The 20,239-nt window shown below is 35.6% G+C and overlaps 1 protein-coding gene across 6 annotated transcripts in view; it reads right to left on the bottom strand.

Moving 5' to 3' along the window:
* Positions 1–20,239, bottom strand: part of Kmr (kramer) — a 278,588-nt gene that overhangs the window by 8,402 nt on the left and 249,947 nt on the right. For 4 of the 6 annotated variants that reach the window (XM_064125086.1, XM_064125109.1, XM_064125095.1 and 1 more), the window contains 12 exons: positions 17,869–18,081; positions 14,437–14,529; positions 13,411–13,653; positions 11,891–11,971; positions 7,102–7,251; positions 6,274–6,544; positions 4,896–5,492; positions 3,965–4,383; positions 2,127–2,636; positions 1,280–1,462; positions 1,028–1,130; positions 367–501 (listed from right to left, as the gene is read on the bottom strand). In XM_064125086.1, the coding sequence (XP_063981156.1) occupies positions 367–501; positions 1,028–1,130; positions 1,280–1,462; positions 2,127–2,636; positions 3,965–4,383; positions 4,896–5,492; positions 6,274–6,544; positions 7,102–7,251; positions 11,891–11,971; positions 13,411–13,653; positions 14,437–14,529; positions 17,869–18,081 (2,998 nt within the window). The remainder of the gene's footprint in view (positions 1–366; positions 502–1,027; positions 1,131–1,279; positions 1,463–2,126; positions 2,637–3,964; positions 4,384–4,895; positions 5,493–6,273; positions 6,545–7,101; positions 7,252–11,890; positions 11,972–13,410; positions 13,654–14,436; positions 14,530–17,868; positions 18,082–20,239) is intronic. The other 2 variants (XM_064125071.1, XM_064125078.1) reach the window with 2 other exon arrangements.

Below are 20,239 nucleotides of genomic sequence, written 5' to 3'. Positions count from 1 at the left end.
ATTTCTATGTTTTTAGATTTAAAAAAAGCCATGCCGCATTGTAAGAATCGTTCTCGATCCTTCTAATTTAAGTTTTTTTTATGAAGTCTCATGGTTCATTATGTCGAAAGTCTATTTTTATTATCTTTCTACACGAAATTCTGATAGCTTTTATAAGGATGAAAAACAAAAAAAAACACAGGAATGCCACAATGTGAAGACAATGGAAGAGAATGTGGTGAAATAAATAAATAATATTGTTCTTCGATTTTTCAGACACTCGGTTCCTCATGCTGGCACTCTTGGGAGACTTGATATAACTCAAATCATGCACTTTATTTTTTTCAAATTGCTGCTTTTGGGTTATTTAATCTTTTAGCCTCATACCAGCCACCATTTTACTCTTCTCCATCACTTGCTTCGCTAGGATCTGATTCAGTTGGAGAATGTGGTCCCTTTGCCGCTTCTCCTCGGCTACTTTCTTCTTCAATGTATTGGATTTTTCGATGTCAACATTTTCATCTGTTTAACAAAAATTAATGGAGAGATTTTATTTGTTGAATTCAAAAGTAATCAACGGGTGAAAATGAGATATTTTGAGATATTAATGAAATTATTTCGCAAATAAGGAAGATGGATATTGATGATAGAGGAATTATTTTAGAGAATTATTCAACTTTCTTGGATAGAAAACTATTGTTGATATGCAAATATCGCAATAATTGAATTACAGCTTTATTACCACGAAGATCACGTTTTAAAGTCCGAGTTTACGTATTACGAACGTATCCGGTTACGTATTTTCGAACGTTATCCAGATTGTTTATCATTTGATTTTTTTTTATCTACAGAAACCTGATATTTTAAACGGATTTTTTATCACTGCGGAAGTCCCAAAAATTGTGAATCAGTAGCGAAATAGTAAAATGGTTGAAGTCGAAATAGATCAATTTCATAAGAGAGCCAAAATGGACTATTAAAAGTGTAAATCCACTTTATTCGTAGTTAAAGTTCTAGATTTTCCAAATTTGAAGACACAAATCATTACCATCTCCTTCCGGTGTAGTTACGGTCGTCTCAGACAACATTTTTCTTATGGCGTCCGCTTTTTTCAATCTCTGCTTCTTCTCTTCAGCTGATAATTCCGGAGTCTGAGTGAACGATAACAACATTAAATTGCTAAATTGGTATTGAGTGTCGTACATCTGGTTTTGTTTTAAATAAACTACAGATAAAGGTCCTCCAGAATTTTCAATTTCCATTATTATCGAGTTAAATAATTTTTTTTTTGAATAACTACCTGTTCAGGAATATATCTCTCAGGAATAAATATTTTATTTGGCGTCCCTAGGAGTTGATCAATAGTACTCTCATTATACTTGAGTTCCTTATGACTCAGAGTAGATCTCACAACATCAGGAGCATTGATCCTAGGTCGCAGGGCCCTCTCCATATCCAAATCGTCTCTGGCTCTTCCCATTCCCTGTAAATCAAAGAAAAAAATATTTTCAAATTAGTTTCCATTGAATTGGAATAAATCAACCTGCGTGCATTTGGGGGAAGGCTGGGGCATGATACAAAGGGAAAAATCTAAATGAAAATGTTCAAAAATGCGTAAAATTAGCGGAGGGATGAGAAAATGCTTCGATTCAACGTTTCACATCGTCAAAATCGTAGACGAAAAATCCAAGAGTCTTCTTAGAAAATGGAATAGGTTTGTCCATAAGATTTTCTGGTGGAAGTCCTTCGGGCAGAAGTTATTGCTGAAGGAGTTTTTGGTGTACTACTTGCAGTCAGATAGGAGAATTTGAAAATGTGCTGAATACAATAAGACCAAATAGACTGTTCTAGTATTTTTTATCAATTTGGGTTGAAAACGCCATCACGATATTTATCGCAATTTTCATTGCATGAGAATATTTACACAAGAAAGATCTCGAGGAAACGATTCGTGAAATATCCTCACAGTTAAAAGAGCTTCTGGACGCTTCTGGACTGATTGGACGTGACAGTTATCGTCTAATGGTTAAACTTCATCACTTTAGACAATGAAAAAATTGATGCAACAATTCAGTGATTGAAGACATTACGTTAATCTGAAACCACTCAATCATCCCCCGACTGAAATAAATGAAAACAAAATCTACCATCTTGGAAAAGGTGTCTTCAAGGTCGAGCATGGGTTTACTACTGGAGACAGTGTAATGTCGTCTCTTTTCCTTGGGCACTTGGCGTCTTCTGGGTCCATCGGACCTCTTCTCCGTCATTTCTTTGATGATCTGCTTAGCCGCTTCGCTCTTGAATACTGGAGACAATTGTGGGGACTCGTTGACACTGTTGATACTCACTGCAGATCCCGAGAGTCTCTCTTGAGCAGAGGGAACGGGCACTGGTGAAGTCAATGCTGGACTTATTGGACTTATTGGACTGCTTACGCTGTCAGTCCTTCCCGAGGATATTGAACCAACTGGATATGGTATGTAGGGCACACTCTGGGCATTTGTCATTCTCGGATAAGCTGATGAATAGTTCTGGTGGCTGGGACTATACGAGGGACTTGAGTAATTTGGTGAACTCATTGGCAAATGTGAACTCGATGTTGGACTCTCTGTGTGGGGTGATAGCGTGCTGTCTGAACTTCCCTCTTGATTCTCAAACTAAAGTTGTGGGTGAATGAAATAATAAAAATAAAAGAATCATGCTGGGGTGCGGTTGATGGGCTATTTATGACAATTGGAATAGAAGAGGTAAAATTTCAATGGTAAGCTCTGACTTTTATTTCTAGCGTGCTGAGTTGATGTGGGATTCAAGTATATTTTAGTCCGAATAAAATAAAAGACATGAAAAATTTGTTACAAAGTTCTGTTCTATTCGTTAGGTCAATTCTAATGAAATGATCGATAAACAATGTTCGAAAGATATTTCCCGTAGAATTTCATCAGTGTTAATTTTCTGAGTTTTGGTTGTAGTTCTTGTTTTTTCTCAGGAAGAAAATCAAATAAAAAACAATTAAAATGTCGGCTGATCAACTTTTTTAGACAATATTCCAATATAATTTGCCAAATACTCGTAGGAAGTTGGAGAGAAATGGAATGACATTATTTAATGCATTCGTGAGATTTTTCTATGCAACTACTTCCTTCATGAATTACAAGAAAAAATTCCAAAGCAGAAATCAATTTATCATTTTATATAGATTATTTTTCAGATATTTGAAATGGGGGGGTTTCGAGCTTCTTTGACACGTGCTTCGATAGAAAGTTGTATTAAGTATATTGAAATATTTAAATTATTTTAAGTATTCATTTTTGAATATTAAATGCTTAAAACATCATGATTCTGGGCGGAATGTTACTTGAATGGTCCGTGAATATTCTTGCTTTTCACAATTTTTTTTCTATAATTTAATTGATATTTCTATTGATTGAAAACCATTGAATTGAGTTTGTCATGTCAAGGAATTTCATTCTAATGAATTTTTGCTTTTTTCCGGGTAAAAAAGCATAAATGAACTTGTTTTCCGAACAGAAAATACTCTCGTACAAAGTAACAAATAGTTTCTTTTTTAGATTTTAATCTTTACGTGTAACAAAAATATTGATTTTCCCATAAGACAACGTGTTAAGTTCTGATTAATTATTTTCCGGCAAAATTTACGATTTCAAATGTGATCGAGTTTTCCAGAAATTTGTTGTAGTTTTTAATAATCTTTGAATTGACTAAAAGCTCAGAGCTACTTAAGAACGTCACGGTTTTGTAAATAAACAAAATAAACTAAAAAAAAATGTAGATAACGTTCGCAAATATGTATACAGGCGCCTTACATTAAAATTTATCAAAATCAATCTGTATTCATTAACTCCATTGTTAATTCTTACGAAATGAGTAGGAAAACTGCCGAATAACAAGATCCGAACTTGAATCCCTTCAACCAAAATATATTGATTCCCTCAATAAAACGTATCTGTTGATTAATGATTCTTACCCTCACACGATGCCGTCTAGCCATCATATTCCTCAGGGCATTCATACTGTCGCTCCTCGGAGGTGGCGGAACAGGACCATTATGAACACCCGGTTGGGGCCTCTGCCCTCCAAATCCTCGAGGGAGTGACATGCTGCGTTGGAACTGAACGTCATCCAGTTCCGAAAGCTGAACTGTACTTTGAGCGTGAACAAGTGGAGATTCTTCCACTACTCTGCCAAGTTGAGCTTTCTCAAATTGTTGCGATCCAAACTCATCCTCACCGAGACGTTTAGCACCACCTGGTGCCTGGAGACCATTCGTCATGGGAATTCCAATGTTACCATTTCTGTCTCCACGATCTCTCTGGCGTCTTTCGGATTCTCGTTTCACTATTCTAACGGTTTTTATCTCCTGCTTTTCGCGATTTGGTAACAACCCTGAAATCAATGATAAAATTTAGAACGACGAAAATTCTATTCTATTTTCAATTTCCAAAATGAGAAAATATACGTAGAAACTGTGTTTAGTAATTTCTCATAGATAAATGGTTTCATGATATTGTCTCCATTTTTACCCTCGGCCTGTGCATTTTTCCACTTTCTCCACAATAACGCGGGTTAAAATGGTAGTCGTCAATAATTTATTGTATGTAAACAAAGTTTTTCAAGAGTCTGAAACTCCGTATATGGCTTCAAAATATGTTTAAGAAACTACAAAAAAAAAATTCTCAAATTTTAGCTGCACTATTATATTTTGCCTGAGCATTGTTAAGAGTAAAAGTACTCGTAGCTGTTACTTGAAATTTCCAAAATTTCGTAATGCGTCAGAACATATCTAAGAGTGACGAGAAGCAATTTTAAAAATTCGGCTGCATTTTTATATCTCGCCTGAACATTCTTAAGAAATGTCGTTTCAAGAGAAAATTACAATTCGAAAAAACTGTCTTTACCTGCAAATTTATTATCATCATGTCCATATCCACCATTCACCATCAGGGCCTCCTCGCAAGGAGGAGGAGGTGGTGGAGGCACATACTCAGGTGGTAGTATAGACATACCATTGACCCCAGAATCAATTCTCTTCATTCCATCAGACGAATTAATTCTCCTCGAATCTGTATTCACGTAAAGGGGTACATTGCTTTGAATCGGGCTTCCTTTGCCCTGCATCTGGTCCTTCAGAAGCTGTTGTTTCAACTGATGCTGTTGTATCTGCTCCCTCAATTGTGGTGATATTGCAGTGATGTGATTTTGCTGTGTATCACGATGATAGGACTGGCATCGACCTGATTGTCCCAAATTTGTTGGCTGAGCTGGACGATTTGCAGATGTGGGTGAGTAACGAGCTGGTGGAGGATCCTTGTACTGGGGAGATGGTATGTGTTGATGTGGACTTCCATTCTGACGTGTCCGAGGGGACATTGAGGAACTTGAACTCGATGGAGAATCCAGGCCATGGTCTAATGTCATTCCTGAATCTAGATCGGTTTCCAGCCATGAACTTTGAGTTTTTTTCTTTGGATGGTAAATTTGAGGAGCTGGTGAAACTGAAAAAATGAAGATGATGAAGACGAGAAGAAGATGAAGAGAGATAATTTAGTACATTATAATTGGAGAATATTGTCATTGCTTGTAATTAATGAAGATTAATTTTGAAAAAATTGAAAAAAATACGGTCAAATTTGTAGTGAAAATCGACATTTTCCAAATTTTCTTTTTTTTTCCCAAAATACTCGTCTTAGTAGGCACACTACTACCATATCTAACTCACATCGCGAATATCTACCTTTTCATTTCTGAAATCGAATTGGTGCGGATCCATTCAGGAGAATACTATCAGTCGAATTGGTAGAAATAAAGGCAAAAAAATAACGCATAAACTATTAGTACCATCAGTTCGGTCCGAAAGTATCGGTCACCTGCTTATTTCACTATTGAAAATTTTTTTGGCGGATTTTTGATCGTTACTATGTTTGATACTACGCTAAACTATTCTATAATGGGAAGGAGATGAGGAAGCGAATTTAAAATACGATTTCTTAAATCCCTTCGGATTTTTCAACAAAAAAATACTTAATAAAAAGCCCCCTTTGGAGATTTGATTTTTTTGATGATTTCACCAATTCAATTTTTATGTATTCGATCTTTATTTATTATGATCCATCAGAATTTATTTTTATTCTTTCATCTGTAATAATATTCTGAGTAATTTTTTCAACTTCTAGATGCTCATAATCCCAAAATTTTACCGTTTCGCTATTGAAATATCTTGGAACCGATAAACATGACGTTTTTCCGTGATATGAGATAATAAAAAGTATAAATCACCTGCTTGCTGCTGATTAGGTCGAATTTGCTGTACCAAACTGTGTGACTTTTCCGTAAGTTGTCGAACTTGAACACTCAATTCCTGTCTCTGTCTCTGCAGATCACCCACCAACTGCTGGACTCTTCTTAATTCCGTCTCAAGTGCAACAGTCGTGCCTGAAGTATCTCTCGTCATATTTCCCGCATATCTCCTCGAAGCTTGGAGCTTTTGTCGGAGCACCACGAGATCCTGCTCCAGCCTGGCATTCTCCGCAACAGTTTCCTCCAATTTCTAGAATGTCATAATAACAAATTCATAATTAAAAATCTCGGCTCGAGTAGAATGCAGTGTACATTGAAGCATAACGAGAAAATCATAAATAATGCGCAACGAAAGAAAAAAAAACATTCCGCAAGGCATTCTCCACAATTTTGTGATGCATCTGAAGGATTTACCTGGAAAAAAACTGGTTTCACCTGGAAATAACGAAGGCACATGTTTAATTTCGGAGTCGAGAGGAAGTACATTAGTGTAAAATAATTATCATTCAACGTTCACTTCCTCTCAATCCACAATAAAATTGAGTTGAATGAAATGAGCTAGAAATAGACTGCTCGACGAATTTAAAAAAAGTAGTGACAATACCATTTGTCGAGGATGAGAACAGGATAAATAAATGCTGAAGAATTATGTGAAAAAACAATTGAGAACGGAAAACATTAAACTCAGTAAGAGATCAATGGAAACACCAGAGATATTTTGCTATTTCTCTTCTTGTCTACTCAACAACATTAATCAATTTATTGCAAAGCTTTTTTTTTATGTGAGAGTCGAATGAGACAATTTACCTTGGAATTATGAGCGAGTAGCATTCGAACTCTAGCCAACTCTCGCTCCAGTAGAATCTGCTGTTTTTTGTATTTCTCCACTTCAGCGGGATTAGTTCTGCTGCCCTGGAGCTTGTACTTCAGCCCTCCCAGTGCCTTCTCCAGTAATTCCTGGGGCAAATAAAGTCAGAGTATATCATCTTCGCAAATAAGTCTCAGGGTAAACAAAGAAGGAAAAAAATATGTCGAAGGAGCATCAATTTCTTTCTGCTGGGAAAACTAGGGAGAGGGTGCAACTATTGGGGCTGGTTTTTGGATTAGGGTGTGTTGTGTTAAAATGCAAAAATATTGAGGATGTTTAATATGTCGAATGTCACATTAATCATTAAATAATCTCTGTTTGATTAAAACTGGAGAAGCGTTCGCAGGAACTCAATATTTAAGAAAATAGTTCCTGGGGGAACCCTCATAAGGGAAACCCTTGACACGGATTTATTCACCTCACTATTTCTATCAATCTCCATAGCAACAATATTTAACTCTCCATTTTCTGATTCTCGCTACGAACCTTAATTTTCCTTTCAACTATTTTTTTTCATCACACAGAACTTCTGTTTGCCGCTTCTTTTTATTTCTATGTTTTTTTTTTTATTTCACGGCAATCTGCTACACAAAACGTTTTGTTAACAATTTTGTAAAAAAAAGTATTTTTATTTTTTCATATTTATTTACTTGAGGAAAGTAAAATACTCAATATTTATGTACACAGTTCTTAAAAACTTTCTAAATAGTAAGTACCGCTCGTATTTACGACTGATGAGTTCTAAATAACAAATAACTTCACATCCAAATACCTGGTATTCAATAATTTCAATAAGAGAACAATAAATGTGTAGTAGAATTAAACGAGGGCTTAGCGACTTATGGATTTTTATGGTGATTTTTAGTTACAAATGAATCAATGAGAACTCGGTGGGAACAAATCAATGATGAACTCTCAACCTAATGCGCCTTCACCGGAGTGATGAATATTGTTTTTGCCTGATCGTTATATGTCCGCAAAACTGGCAGAAAAATGAAGGTTTTCCCCTCCGAATTTCAAATACCAGTTTATTTTTGTATGCAGGATAATATGTGCAAATATACTGATAATAATATCTGAAATTTGTGCAGCTCCTACATTACTAAAGGCCTCGCAAATAGATAATATTTTGGCTAAATGTTATTCATTAAACTGCATTAAATTTATTGAATTCTGCACAGTAACAAATAAAACTATTGAAATTTCGAAAATTCTATTTTCACGACGTTAGAACTAAAAACATTTAATTCGATTTCACCGCCCAGTCAAACGCTCTCGACGTCGATATTCGATTTTGAATATTCATGAGTTTTTTCGTTTTCACAGAAAACTTTAACGCTTGAGCGATACCGGCTTTTGACGAGATACAGTTGGTCGTAAGATAAGGGAGTCCCCGCCCCGTATATTTCATTCATTTACAAAAAAATAGTATTGTAGAAGACATATTGACTACTGACTATTCCGACGCGCCTAAGTGAATTCTAATAAAAATTAGATGAAATAAAATTTTTATATACCAAAATTTTCAGTAGAAAATCACTAAAGTGGAAATAAAATTATGATATGTCGAAATATTCAGTGGAAATCCATTAAACTGGAAATGAAACTGTGATACGTCGAAATTTTCAGTGGAAATTGATTAATCGAGTGGAATAGGTGAAATGAGAGAGAAAATTTGGGAATTAAAACTCGACCCAAAATCGCATAACTCCGAGCTTGTTGTAACAAAACCGAAAACCTTTTTTCAAGCGATCAAATATATTTTTTTAATTAATTTATCTCTACCATAATTTTTCCAATAATATGTTAACCGAATATTTTTTCTATGAGGGAGGAAGGGGGGGGGGGTAAACCGGGCATGTGAGGTAAAATGAACGCATAAAAATATTTGCTGTATTCTAAAAACTATTTAATCAAACCCACAACATTTTTAATTTTTAGCAGCAACTTTGATCCATTGTTTCTTCAAACAAAAAAAAATTGGAACCTCCGCCCATACACACACACACATATATGTATATATGCACATTGAGTAAAAACATCAGTCCAGAAGATCATAAAGATAATGAATTGCGTGGCTTCCATTTGCAAGCAAAATGGTTTTATTGTTAAATTTGTAATTTGTTTCATAAGTTTCAACAAAAATAAATAGATGAATGAGGTATTTAACAATTAACGAATCGGTGAGCTGACAAGCGGAGCTTCCTCATAATGCGAAAATGCAAATGCCACACAGAATTCGTTAATAATGAAGCACATCTGGGGATAGGGTAAACAAATTATTCCTGGGTGTGCTTCAACTGTATTTTTTCTGCTAAATATACAATATTGTATAAAAGTGGAAAAAGTAATGTTCTACAGTCATGAATTATTCCTTTGTTCTGATGTAATTAAATAATTTCCATTAATACTTGTGTGTATTTATATAGTTAGTGAATAGTTCGGAGAAGTCATTTCATGGTGATCATTGGGAGACCTCAGTTCAAGTCAAAATGCCCTCCCATCCTCTTATGTCGGAATTTGGAGTATCACATATGAAAAAATCATCAAAAAGCCAACGAGAAAATTCATAAAAACTATCTCTTTTAATAATCACCATAAAAATCAAATTAACTAATGTGGCAGTTCTAATCATCTTTTAACTTCGATTTAATAGTATTGAAACAAATATTCTAAGCTATGATCGAATTCATTTAAACCTTGATGCTTAAAAACATTCTCGGAACTTCCATTAAACGAAATATACGTTTTTAACACATCGTCAAAAAAGTCGAAGAACAATGATTTCTATCGTCTCCATCTTTGACCTCGATCAGAAGAATATGTACAAAAACCCATTTTTAAGCCGCCATTCAGTGAATCTAGAAGATTCTCTTCTATCGTCGGACAAATAATTTTTACAAAATTGGAAATTAATAAACTTGAATGGATGAGCGATATCTACCTTCGGAAGAGAAAATGATTTAATTTCATGGCTTCATTAACAAGGCGGAAAAGAATGACCTGACCACATACATCCGCACTGACCCTGGCGTAAAACTACATTTTCAAAAAAATCCTACTCTTAATTTTTAGATAAGAGAACAAAATTTTTATATTTAGCAAAACGATATTAGCTATCTCGGAAGCAAATAAAAAATCGCAATCACTATCGGTCGCCTTCGGTTTAATAATATTGAAACAAATATTCTAGGCTGTGATCGAATTCATAGAAACCTTGATGTTTAAAGATATTCTCAGAAGTCGCGTTCAAAGAAAAATATAAGTTTTTAACATATCGTCAAATAAGTAAAAAAAACTACTATTTCTATCGTCTGCAAATTTGTTTTTTTTTTTCGAGTGGAAGCTTTATAATTTTCTCATTTTCGAATTTTCTAATTTTGCTTGGAATTGACGTAGAATGCTCTGAAACGTAAAAATACAAAATTTGAGGACCAGTTGTGTAAGTGCGCATGGTCAGCTTGGCCCACTATTTTAGAAAAGGAATAAACTACTAAAGCTATTGCGAAAAAAGTCGAATTTCATCAAATCACACGTATTACTAACGACTAAGTTGTATCAAAATTCAGCTCGATTAGTTCAGCCGTTTTTCATAAATTTTCATATAGTTCGGAACCGGTTTTCGCAAATATCTCGAATACTATCGAAGCGATTTCAATTTTTCACCTTTCAAAATAGTCGTTTTGATATGGTCTACGTCAATCAATTGAAATATCTATACCCATTCCCACTAATTTTTCGAAATATTCCAATTCTTTTGTTTTGTCGAAAAAAAATTTGTTAGCACAGTGAAGTTCATAAATTTCGTTTTCAACTGGTTTTCGCAAATATCTCGAAAACTATCTCATCGATTTCAATGTTTCACCTCTCAAAATATTAGTCTCGATGCACTTTATCTCAATCAATTAAAATATGTGCACCCGTTCGGATTAAGTTCCCGAGATATTCCAATTTTTCGGTTTTGTCCAAAAAAAAGTTTGTTAGCATAGCAATGTTGCGAAAAATTAATTCATCAAGTTAGAAATTCGGCATGAAATTTCCTCTTGACAATAAAAAGAATGACCGAATGTATCTGCACTGCCGTTGTCTAAAAATTACATTTACAAAAAAATCCGCTGTTAATTTCTGCAGAAAAGAAATACCTTTTTATCCTAAAAAAACCATATCGGGCGAGTCGGAAGCAAATGAAAAATTCTAATCAACATCATATATAATCTCTGAAATTCTGCTTCACGAATTAGATCTTTTGTTATTATTAACATTTTAAAAGCTTATATGAAAAAAAAGTAATAAATATGCCCATCAAACAAATCATTTCTTTCCAGCTGCAGTCGATCAATATTTAATCCATGAAAAGTCCCCCCTAATAGCCGACATTTTATAAAATTGATACTAGTACCCCTTTAACAACAATTATTAATCCCACTGATTCAACCGATATTTCCCGTTTACCATACCAAAGATTCTATCAACGTGAACGGTTATTTTTCATGGTGTGGTGCACCAAATAAGTGCCCTCCCCATATCGATATTCATGCAAAGCGATTTCCTCAAATTTATTGATAAAAACAAATTGGATATCCACTATCTATATCCTATCATATTGTTGCTATATCCCAAAACAAATATTGATAGCAGAATATAATAAAAACCCCCATCACCTCGTTCTATGTTTCTCCCTCTCATTCGGATTATTTCAATCTGAATAAAATATATCGAATAACTCACCTTGTCCTGCTGAAGGCTGTGAAGTGTCCCCGACTCTTCCTGGAGCAATCGATCTAGTTTGTAGAGCTGTTGCACCTTCGCCTGTGGATTGAAAAATGAATGTTTCAAAGAGCAAACACTAGAGTCACTATAATATCGTATTACGACTACGCTATTCCGGTTGAAAATGATTCAAGTTGACAACAACAAACCACTGTTGGTTGCATACTCATCTCTCTTCCTCGGTGTTACTTGATATCCCTAGAGTCAGCTATTGAACAACTTGGAGTGCGAAATGTGAAAATCACCGAGGAAGAGAGAGAGGGAGAACGATAATTAACGGGTGAACAATTAACCAGTTGTTCGTGTCTAACAGTTGGGATCTTATCGCGTGGAAAAGCCGTGATAATACGGTAGAGGGGCTAGAGCAAGGGGGAGGGGGGGGGAGCAAATTTCGAGTTAACGCTTCCATTGACGTCGGTAATAAAATAGCGGCGTTTTAGCCCTTTGAATAATTGTTCGGCGAATTCGAGGACAGGTGACTTATGTCCATGTCTAGGAGGGGTTGTAAAATTATTTTTTATTCGGATTGATTTTTGGATTATGATTCGGAGGGAGAAAAATGGATTGGGTGCGGGGGAGGGAATGAATGTTAGAGGTGGATTTTCGCAAGTGGATACCGGGTAGGAATTGTTTGGCGGTGCGGGGAGAGGGAGAGTGAATGTTAGGGGAGGATTTCTGCAAGTGCCAAGCATTGACAACAGAGGTTTGGTTGGCTCTAAACTGTCAAGCCTGGAGGGGTTGTGGCTTCAACTGATGGCGATGCCAATCGAGGGCCAACATTATTTCGATAGGTGACGGCGAAGCCCGGTGGTGAGCCTAATTCATGGGCAGGTTCAAGCATGTTGCCAGGCTTGGAACCAATGGTCATGGAGTCAATGGTCATACCAATGATGTCACGAAATTATGGAAAATTCCCTGGAGTCGATTATTTTTTATTTTTATTAAAAAAATTAACGCTTGTCTTATGTTTATGATTGATTAATTAAATAGACATCATTTGCACGACTTAATGTATACAATACGAAGTTTTTTATATAGTATATTTAAGTGTTTGATAGTAGATTTTTAGAAGAGTGGTATAAATAGAAAAAAAATGTGTTAGTTTTGATTTCCAGTCGGTTTAATTCCGAGGCCAGGTTGATGCCAGGGTTTGGTTCAGATTCGTGTAGATCAGACCTGTCTTATACTGGTGGCCTCATGTTGGACCAAACTGAAATTCCCAGCTTGGTCCAATGTTTCACTTCCAGCATATCCCATGCCAGTCTGAAAACAAACTGGGCTGGCCTTTGTCCAAGCCTGGACCAGGTTTGATCCAATTGTCAATAAAGTCTTCCCACAAGAACACGAAAATTTCAATGGACGTATGTCACCTTGACATTCCCATGTACATCAATAAATTTCTACTTTACTAATGATTCTTATCAAAGATCTTGTTGTTGTAAAAAAAATAGCGGAAGCACTTGAGAATTCTTAAGTACCTGCAGTTGTCCGTGGTCGGGGCTGAGCCTCTCCCAGTCCCTTCGCTCTTCAGCCATAATTCTCTGCTCTTGTACCCTCTGATTATATTCTAAACGCTCGCGTTGTTCACGTGTCACCTCCTGCATCTGCATCAGCTCCTGACGAGACCCAGCAACACTTCCGTTCACGCCATTTCGATTGTACAGGGTACCAAGTTTCACCATGTTATCCACCAGATTCACCAGAGGTTTCCCCTTCTCATACTAAACAAAATAAGATAATCACAATTTACACAAAATTTCTAGTCTCTAAACGTCGTATCCGAAGAAAACCAGTGGTTAATTGTTATTGTTTACATGAAGCAAAAAAAATTATTTCTGCCAACATCCATTTACTTTAGAAAAGTATTTATCAATAATAATATTTATTTTTGATAGATATTTTCCACAAAAACTGTAAAAATATACAGTGGCGAAGTGGTAAAACAAAATAAGTCACTTTTGACTGGCGACCATTTTTTGTTAAATATCTCGACATCTAAGAGAGATAGTAAAATTTTTATCAAAACCTTTTTTATGGAGATAGTTGAGGACCACAATTAATGTTATAACAAAAATTTTTTTATGTCTCTTAGATTCTGAGATATCGCTCAAAAACTCGACTCAGATATAAATCAACTTACCTCGTTTTACCACTTCGCTCCTGATATGTAATGACATAAGTTATAGTTCATGTAACATAATTTTTCAGGTACTATTCTCTAGTAAACTCGTGTGTCTCTCTGCCATGCAGAAATTAATTAAATTTAGCTATTACGTTGTACCATTTGCACTTTGAAATTAACTCTATCAAAAAAAATTTCGACGAAAATATTTCCATAAAATCAGAAGTGGTCCAGCAGTGGTTGAACTGGAGACGACAAAAATTCAACAGATTTTTTTTATTTCACTAGACCAACCTCAAAAGCAACTTATAATGATGTTTTCATTTCAATCATCGCAAAAAGTTATACTTTAAATATGAGAAGATTTCTTTGAAAGCTTCACCTGTTTTTCGAGGTCCATCAGATGTTTTTTAAGCTCGTCGAGCTTCTGCAGATTCTCAAGTCTTCGTGGTTGGTCCAATTCAACAAGCCTCGCCTGGAAAAATACGAAATAAAAAGGGTCGTCAGTGTTTCTGTTTGAAATGTTTAAATTCAGAGTTAAATAAGCGAGATTTTTTTATTTCAGTGCTCCGAGTCTTTAATAAGCCCCTGAAAAATGAAAGTAAATGTTAAAAGAAAGAGTCCACACGTTTTACTTCAGATTTTATTAGTTGGACACGAATTTCCGAAGAATAGAGGAGAGGAGTTGATGCACTGAGAATAAAACAATATTCTTTCAAATATATTCACTGGTCAATAGTAAATCTGCGTAAATATTTCCTTAAGGCAAGTCAATTTCCAATGTTAAGTAAATTTCCTGGTGTTTAGTAAATATTTTTGGCACAAAAAAAATTTTTTAGTGCGTGCGAACAGCGAAATTACAGAATTGAGTCTGATATTAGTGGAGCGACTACAACGAACATTAAGTCCTTGATAGAAAGCAGTTCTCGAGTATAATCACTCCACCCTCCCCTCCGGGGGGGGGGGAGGCAATAGTATACATCGTTCAAGGTAACCACTCTAAGTCTGATTAGAAAGAGAGTAGATATGTTCGCTGATTAAAAATATTAAGCTGCATCGATTTTAATTTTTTTAATTCATCCAGATTCAGCTGATTTACTGTTCAAAACTTTTCGATTTAAAATAGATAATTCGTAGATAAGTTCCCCCGAGGCTCGTAAGAATCAGTCATGAGAACTAGTTCAGAGGTTCATTAATTCGAAAAATCTTCGAGGAGGATCTTCCAATCGCGAGATGAAATGAGCGATTAATGAAGTTTGATTCAAAAAATTGATTAATATCGAGGTGATTACTTGAAATGATATTAGAAAGGTGTTAGGTGTGTTTCTGGTTTGAAAACATCGAGATATGTATCAATTTATGTTACCCAACCGACTAGAATTACGCCCCCTTCTCGCTCCGTTCGCTCCCCCCCCCCCTTCCGAGGTGTGATGGAGCGAAATGACCGAGAGGGGTTTTCATGAACCCTTGGTATACATAACGACTGCTGAAAAAGTCACTGAAATGCCATATGACTATTTCAAGGTATTGACAATTGAAGATTGCGGTTTCGAGAGTTTGATTTTTGCTTCCGAATGGAAACTTTGAAATTGTCTGATTTCCGGAGTTTCTAATTTGGTGTGGAAATGATGTAGAATGCTCTCGTAAAGAAAGATTACAAATTTGAGGACCATTTGTGTGCGTGCATGGTCAAGTTGGTCCACTCTTTGGCTAGAGTTATTCCGAGAAAGGTTAAATTTCGTCAAATTACAGGTATTACTAAATACTAAGTCTGTGGAAAAATTCAGCTCCATTGATTCAACGGTTTTTCATAAATTTCCATTTCGTTCTGAACCGGTTTTCGGGAATATCTGGAAAACTATCGAACCCATATTAATTCTTCACCCATGTCAATCAATCAAAATATATATACTCGTTCTCTTCAAGTTTTCGAAATATTCCACTTTTTCTGTTTTATCAAAAAGAAATTGGTTAACACAGAAGCATTGCGAGAAATTCATTCATCAATTTGAAATTTGACATATCATTTCCTTTTGGCAATGAAATGTTTGCTATTGAAGAACGTCTGAATCGGATCATTAGCTCATGAGATATTCCACTTTACATGAAAATCGATTTTCTTGAATATCCCGAAGACTATCCGACTTTATTCAATTTTTTACCTCTTAAAATTTGGGTCTTGTTGTGTTCCATCTCAATTGATAAACCGCATTGTTTTTGTGATTAGAAACCGTCTCACTTCGTGATCAGAAACTCATCCACCCGTGAAACTTTGATTAGAAACTATCTCAAAACTGAATTCATTAAAACTCTGATTTTTTTCAATTACTCAATGATCAACGAACAGGAATTTATTGACAATGGTTAATAAATATCCACAATTCAACGTAAAAGAATTCGTAATTGGATTAGATTGATCTCTATTTCTCCGCTCTCCAGTCAAATCAGAGATTTTGACTGAGCAAAAACTGTCGCATTTACCTGATAATCTTTTGATCAAATACATGGATTCGATGTAAAGGAAAAAATCAATGGGATTTAAAGTTTCCCTGAAAATTTAAATGTCATTTTTCCCGGCAGAGATGAGGACATTTCACAAATTTAGTAAATTTCCATCGTAAAATGAATATTCATTACTAATTTCCTTCGAATTTCTGGAAAATCCAATCAAATCAATTTATTGAAATTTGATGAATTCTGTAAAAACTTCTTGAATTTATTTCGGTTTTCATGAATTTTTCAAGGATAATCAAACTACTTTCTATCACACTTTCCCATCTTTTCTTCATAAACTTTCCATATTTCAATCACAAAATTCTCGGAAGTTATTTAATTATAAATGTTAGTTGTCAGGAATTTCCAAGATCTTTGCTGGTCCCTTCAGTGCAAAAGTTTTAATAATGTAAAAGATCTTTGAAAAACCACCTTCAACCAAAGTCACTAAATGTACCCCCTCCCCCCCGGTACATCACTTCAATTCATTAAACGTACAAATTTCCCTCAGATAATTTCATCCATTACCTCCCTCTATCTTCGAACACACACAGCAGTCAAACCTAGTAATATCCTCCCAATTTGATCGAGCAATGTCCCAGAAATTCGATAAACTCTCCCTCGCATCCCAGCTAGAAATTGAAACTTGAATACAACTTGATCTATCACTTGATAATCAGTCAACTTCTTGTGCACGGCCATTGTTTATTAGTTCCTCTAAAAAGGATTTCATGCAGTTAAAATGAGACCAAATTTACAAATATTGACATCAAATAAGGCTGATTTCTAGAACTAATGTTCACCTCATTAATAACTCATATTTCTACCTGAGATAGTTCGAAGAGATTGTTCTAACCAGTCACTGATAAAAATTATTTAACAATATGATTCAATAAGTTATAATTTCAACTGATCACCGCTGAATTTGTTCTCCAACAGTAGATGAAACTTTATTTCCAAACTCGGTCGAGGAGAATCGATTAGTAGAATTGGCCCCAACTCATTCAATCTCCTCTTCAACATGAAGAGGTGGAAGGTAAGATGAAGGAGTGGGGAATTATTAATTCAGACTCGATTAGCCATTAGAAAACTTTGCCAGAGTTACACAGCATCAACTTTCTTTGTAGTCCCATTTCTCCTCCTCCTCTCTTTTCTTCTCCTGTCAGTGCAATTAGGAACTTTTTAAATATTACTAAAGACCAGGTGAAAGTTTTGGAGATAAAATTGTTAATAAATGGCAATTAATCAACGATTAATGATGTTTTAGGCCCAGCCCCCACCACCGTCCAGAACAATAATCGATAATATATTGGTGACACACTGAAATAAGGACCTGTGCCTCAATCTCCATGTGACACGTTTCCATTGCCTTGCAGATCGCTGCACTCTGTCGTCTCAGCTGAATCAGAAGTAACACAAGTTCCTCGTGTGTTCTACCCAGGAGTTCTCCAGCAGACAATTGTCCCAAACAGCTATCTCCAGTGAATGAATCATGTAAGAGGATTTCGCGGCCTCTTGCATTTGATAAAATTGGCTGTTGGGAAGATTTTCATGCAGAGATAATTAACGGATGAATGAAATTCATTAACACATTTTTTTTAGTTTAATTATTCATCAGCGACAAACAAATAAAAATAAGCAAGACAAGTTTGTGATGATAATGATAGTCAATGGTGTAATTATGTTCAATCGATTCGGAGATTTTTTGGGACATGAACGAGATTAATCATAATTTTTATGATTTAGGGTTTTGGAAAAAACGTTTAAATGTGTTGGGGGGGGGGGGGGGGGATATAATTTTTGGACGTTCAAAATTCGGGTTTCATGTCATAATATCCACAATAATATATCCGCAGAAAAAAGATCTGGATGAAATCGTCCTTCAAAACAGGGACTTAATGAAGCAGTTATAGAACCATTAAATGCAGAGGGTCAGCCATCACAAAAATAAATATGGAGATACTGATGCGTGTATTTTGAGACCAATGGAAAATTATAAGAATAATGATAATATAAATTATTTCAGTGGATTGGTGCATAACATAACATTACGAGATATTTACAAAATACGATAATTACGATAAAATTGTGGAACTGAAAATAATCGTCAAGTTAATGATCAATAATTGACTTGTGGCTTTATATAAGTTGATAATGCTTCATTCAACGAATATACATGTTTATTTACATAAAGAAAATATATATTGTGTAACAAAAATTTCAATAAAACTCCAAATTTAAAACGGAAATTTCCGAAAAATCTTACTGGAGGGTATTTTGGTGGCTGTAATTTTGGTGGCGGTTATTTTGATCCTAGATGATATTTTCTCAGGAATACATATTTGTTACAGGATATTTTGACGTGTCACCGAAATTCAGTGATTTACTGAAATCAAGGATGACTCTTTGAAAACTAAAAAAATGAGCTCCAAAGACACAATTTCTCCGTTGCTAATGCATCAAAGTCCATTATCGTTTCTTTATTCGGTCTCTCTCGGTCTTCTACGAGTCACGTAGAAGTCATATCGTGAAAGTGTCCACCGAGCCGGACACGAAGACCCTGAGAATTTATCCCGGGAAATCTCAGTTCACCAGTCTTCGTCTTTTTCCCGATAGCAAAACCCGAAGATTTTCTTTTTCCCCTCTCAAATGGAAAAGAGTCATTTTTCACTCGGACGATGGAGTCTATTGGCGCTTGCTGGTGGGGAAAGTGTGTCGTCGAAACCTTTCTTCGATTCCCACTGGTCTCAGTATTTTATCGCGAGTATTTTGGGGTCGACCAGGATCTTCCGTTCTGATCTTTTTGTCATCGCGGCCTATCGGAGCCGTTTAAAATTGTGCTATCGACCAGAAACACAAAGAATATGACGTTAATTGGATGACTTTGATGTCTCGTCCTACCTGATGGTTCAATCACCTCCAATTTGCACATAAAAAACACTGAAACTCAGTTATCGAGCACCAGATTAACTAAATACTGCGGAATCATGGAGTCGTTGAGACTCTGAGGAGCTAAGTAAGACTGGCGTCTTGCCCGGCACTTGAGACTGTACCTCCTACCAATGCCTTCACCAATGCTCCTACCATACCACCAACTTAAACCTTCTCTCTTTCACCGACTCATTCGTATCAAGTATTTTCCATCTCTCTCTAGCTCTTGCTCCAAGTATTTCCCCCTCTCGCTCTTTAACTTTATTTCTGTTTTGTTTCATTTTATCGTGAGTACGAGGAGGACTCTCCACCTCATCCCCTGGTCCAGGACCGTACTGACCTCTGTCTTCTTGACATTCAGATCTATTCCTGATGCTATTGTAGGGGAGACCGTGGGGGGTAGGGGGTGCCCGGGGCACGATGGGACATCCGGAAAATATTCGAAATTTTTAAAAACCGTTTTTTCAGGTATAGTAAGAGGTGAGGATCTGAAATAACTCGATGGGCACTTGTTGAAATATTCGTAACGCTGGAACCGTTGAAAATGAGAAAAATAAAAAATGATAAAGTTAAATGGAATACAATTTAAAAAATGGCAAAAGGATAAAAATAAAATGAAGAGAGATAAATAAAATTAGTAATGTGAGCAGCCAAGTGGTAAACTATAGTAAGACAAAATGCAATGTTCCGTAATTAAAGATTTATCTCCGCAATGAGAGATTTTATGAGAAAATGTCAATAGAACTTTTTGCAGAGAATTT

Source organism: Diachasmimorpha longicaudata, chromosome 1 (assembly GCF_034640455.1).
Source record: "Diachasmimorpha longicaudata isolate KC_UGA_2023 chromosome 1, iyDiaLong2, whole genome shotgun sequence".
In the NCBI taxonomy this organism is placed as follows: domain Eukaryota; kingdom Metazoa; phylum Arthropoda; class Insecta; order Hymenoptera; family Braconidae; genus Diachasmimorpha; species Diachasmimorpha longicaudata.
Note: the sequence above shows the minus strand (reverse complement) of the source record. Positions and strands in the feature narration are given on the sequence as shown.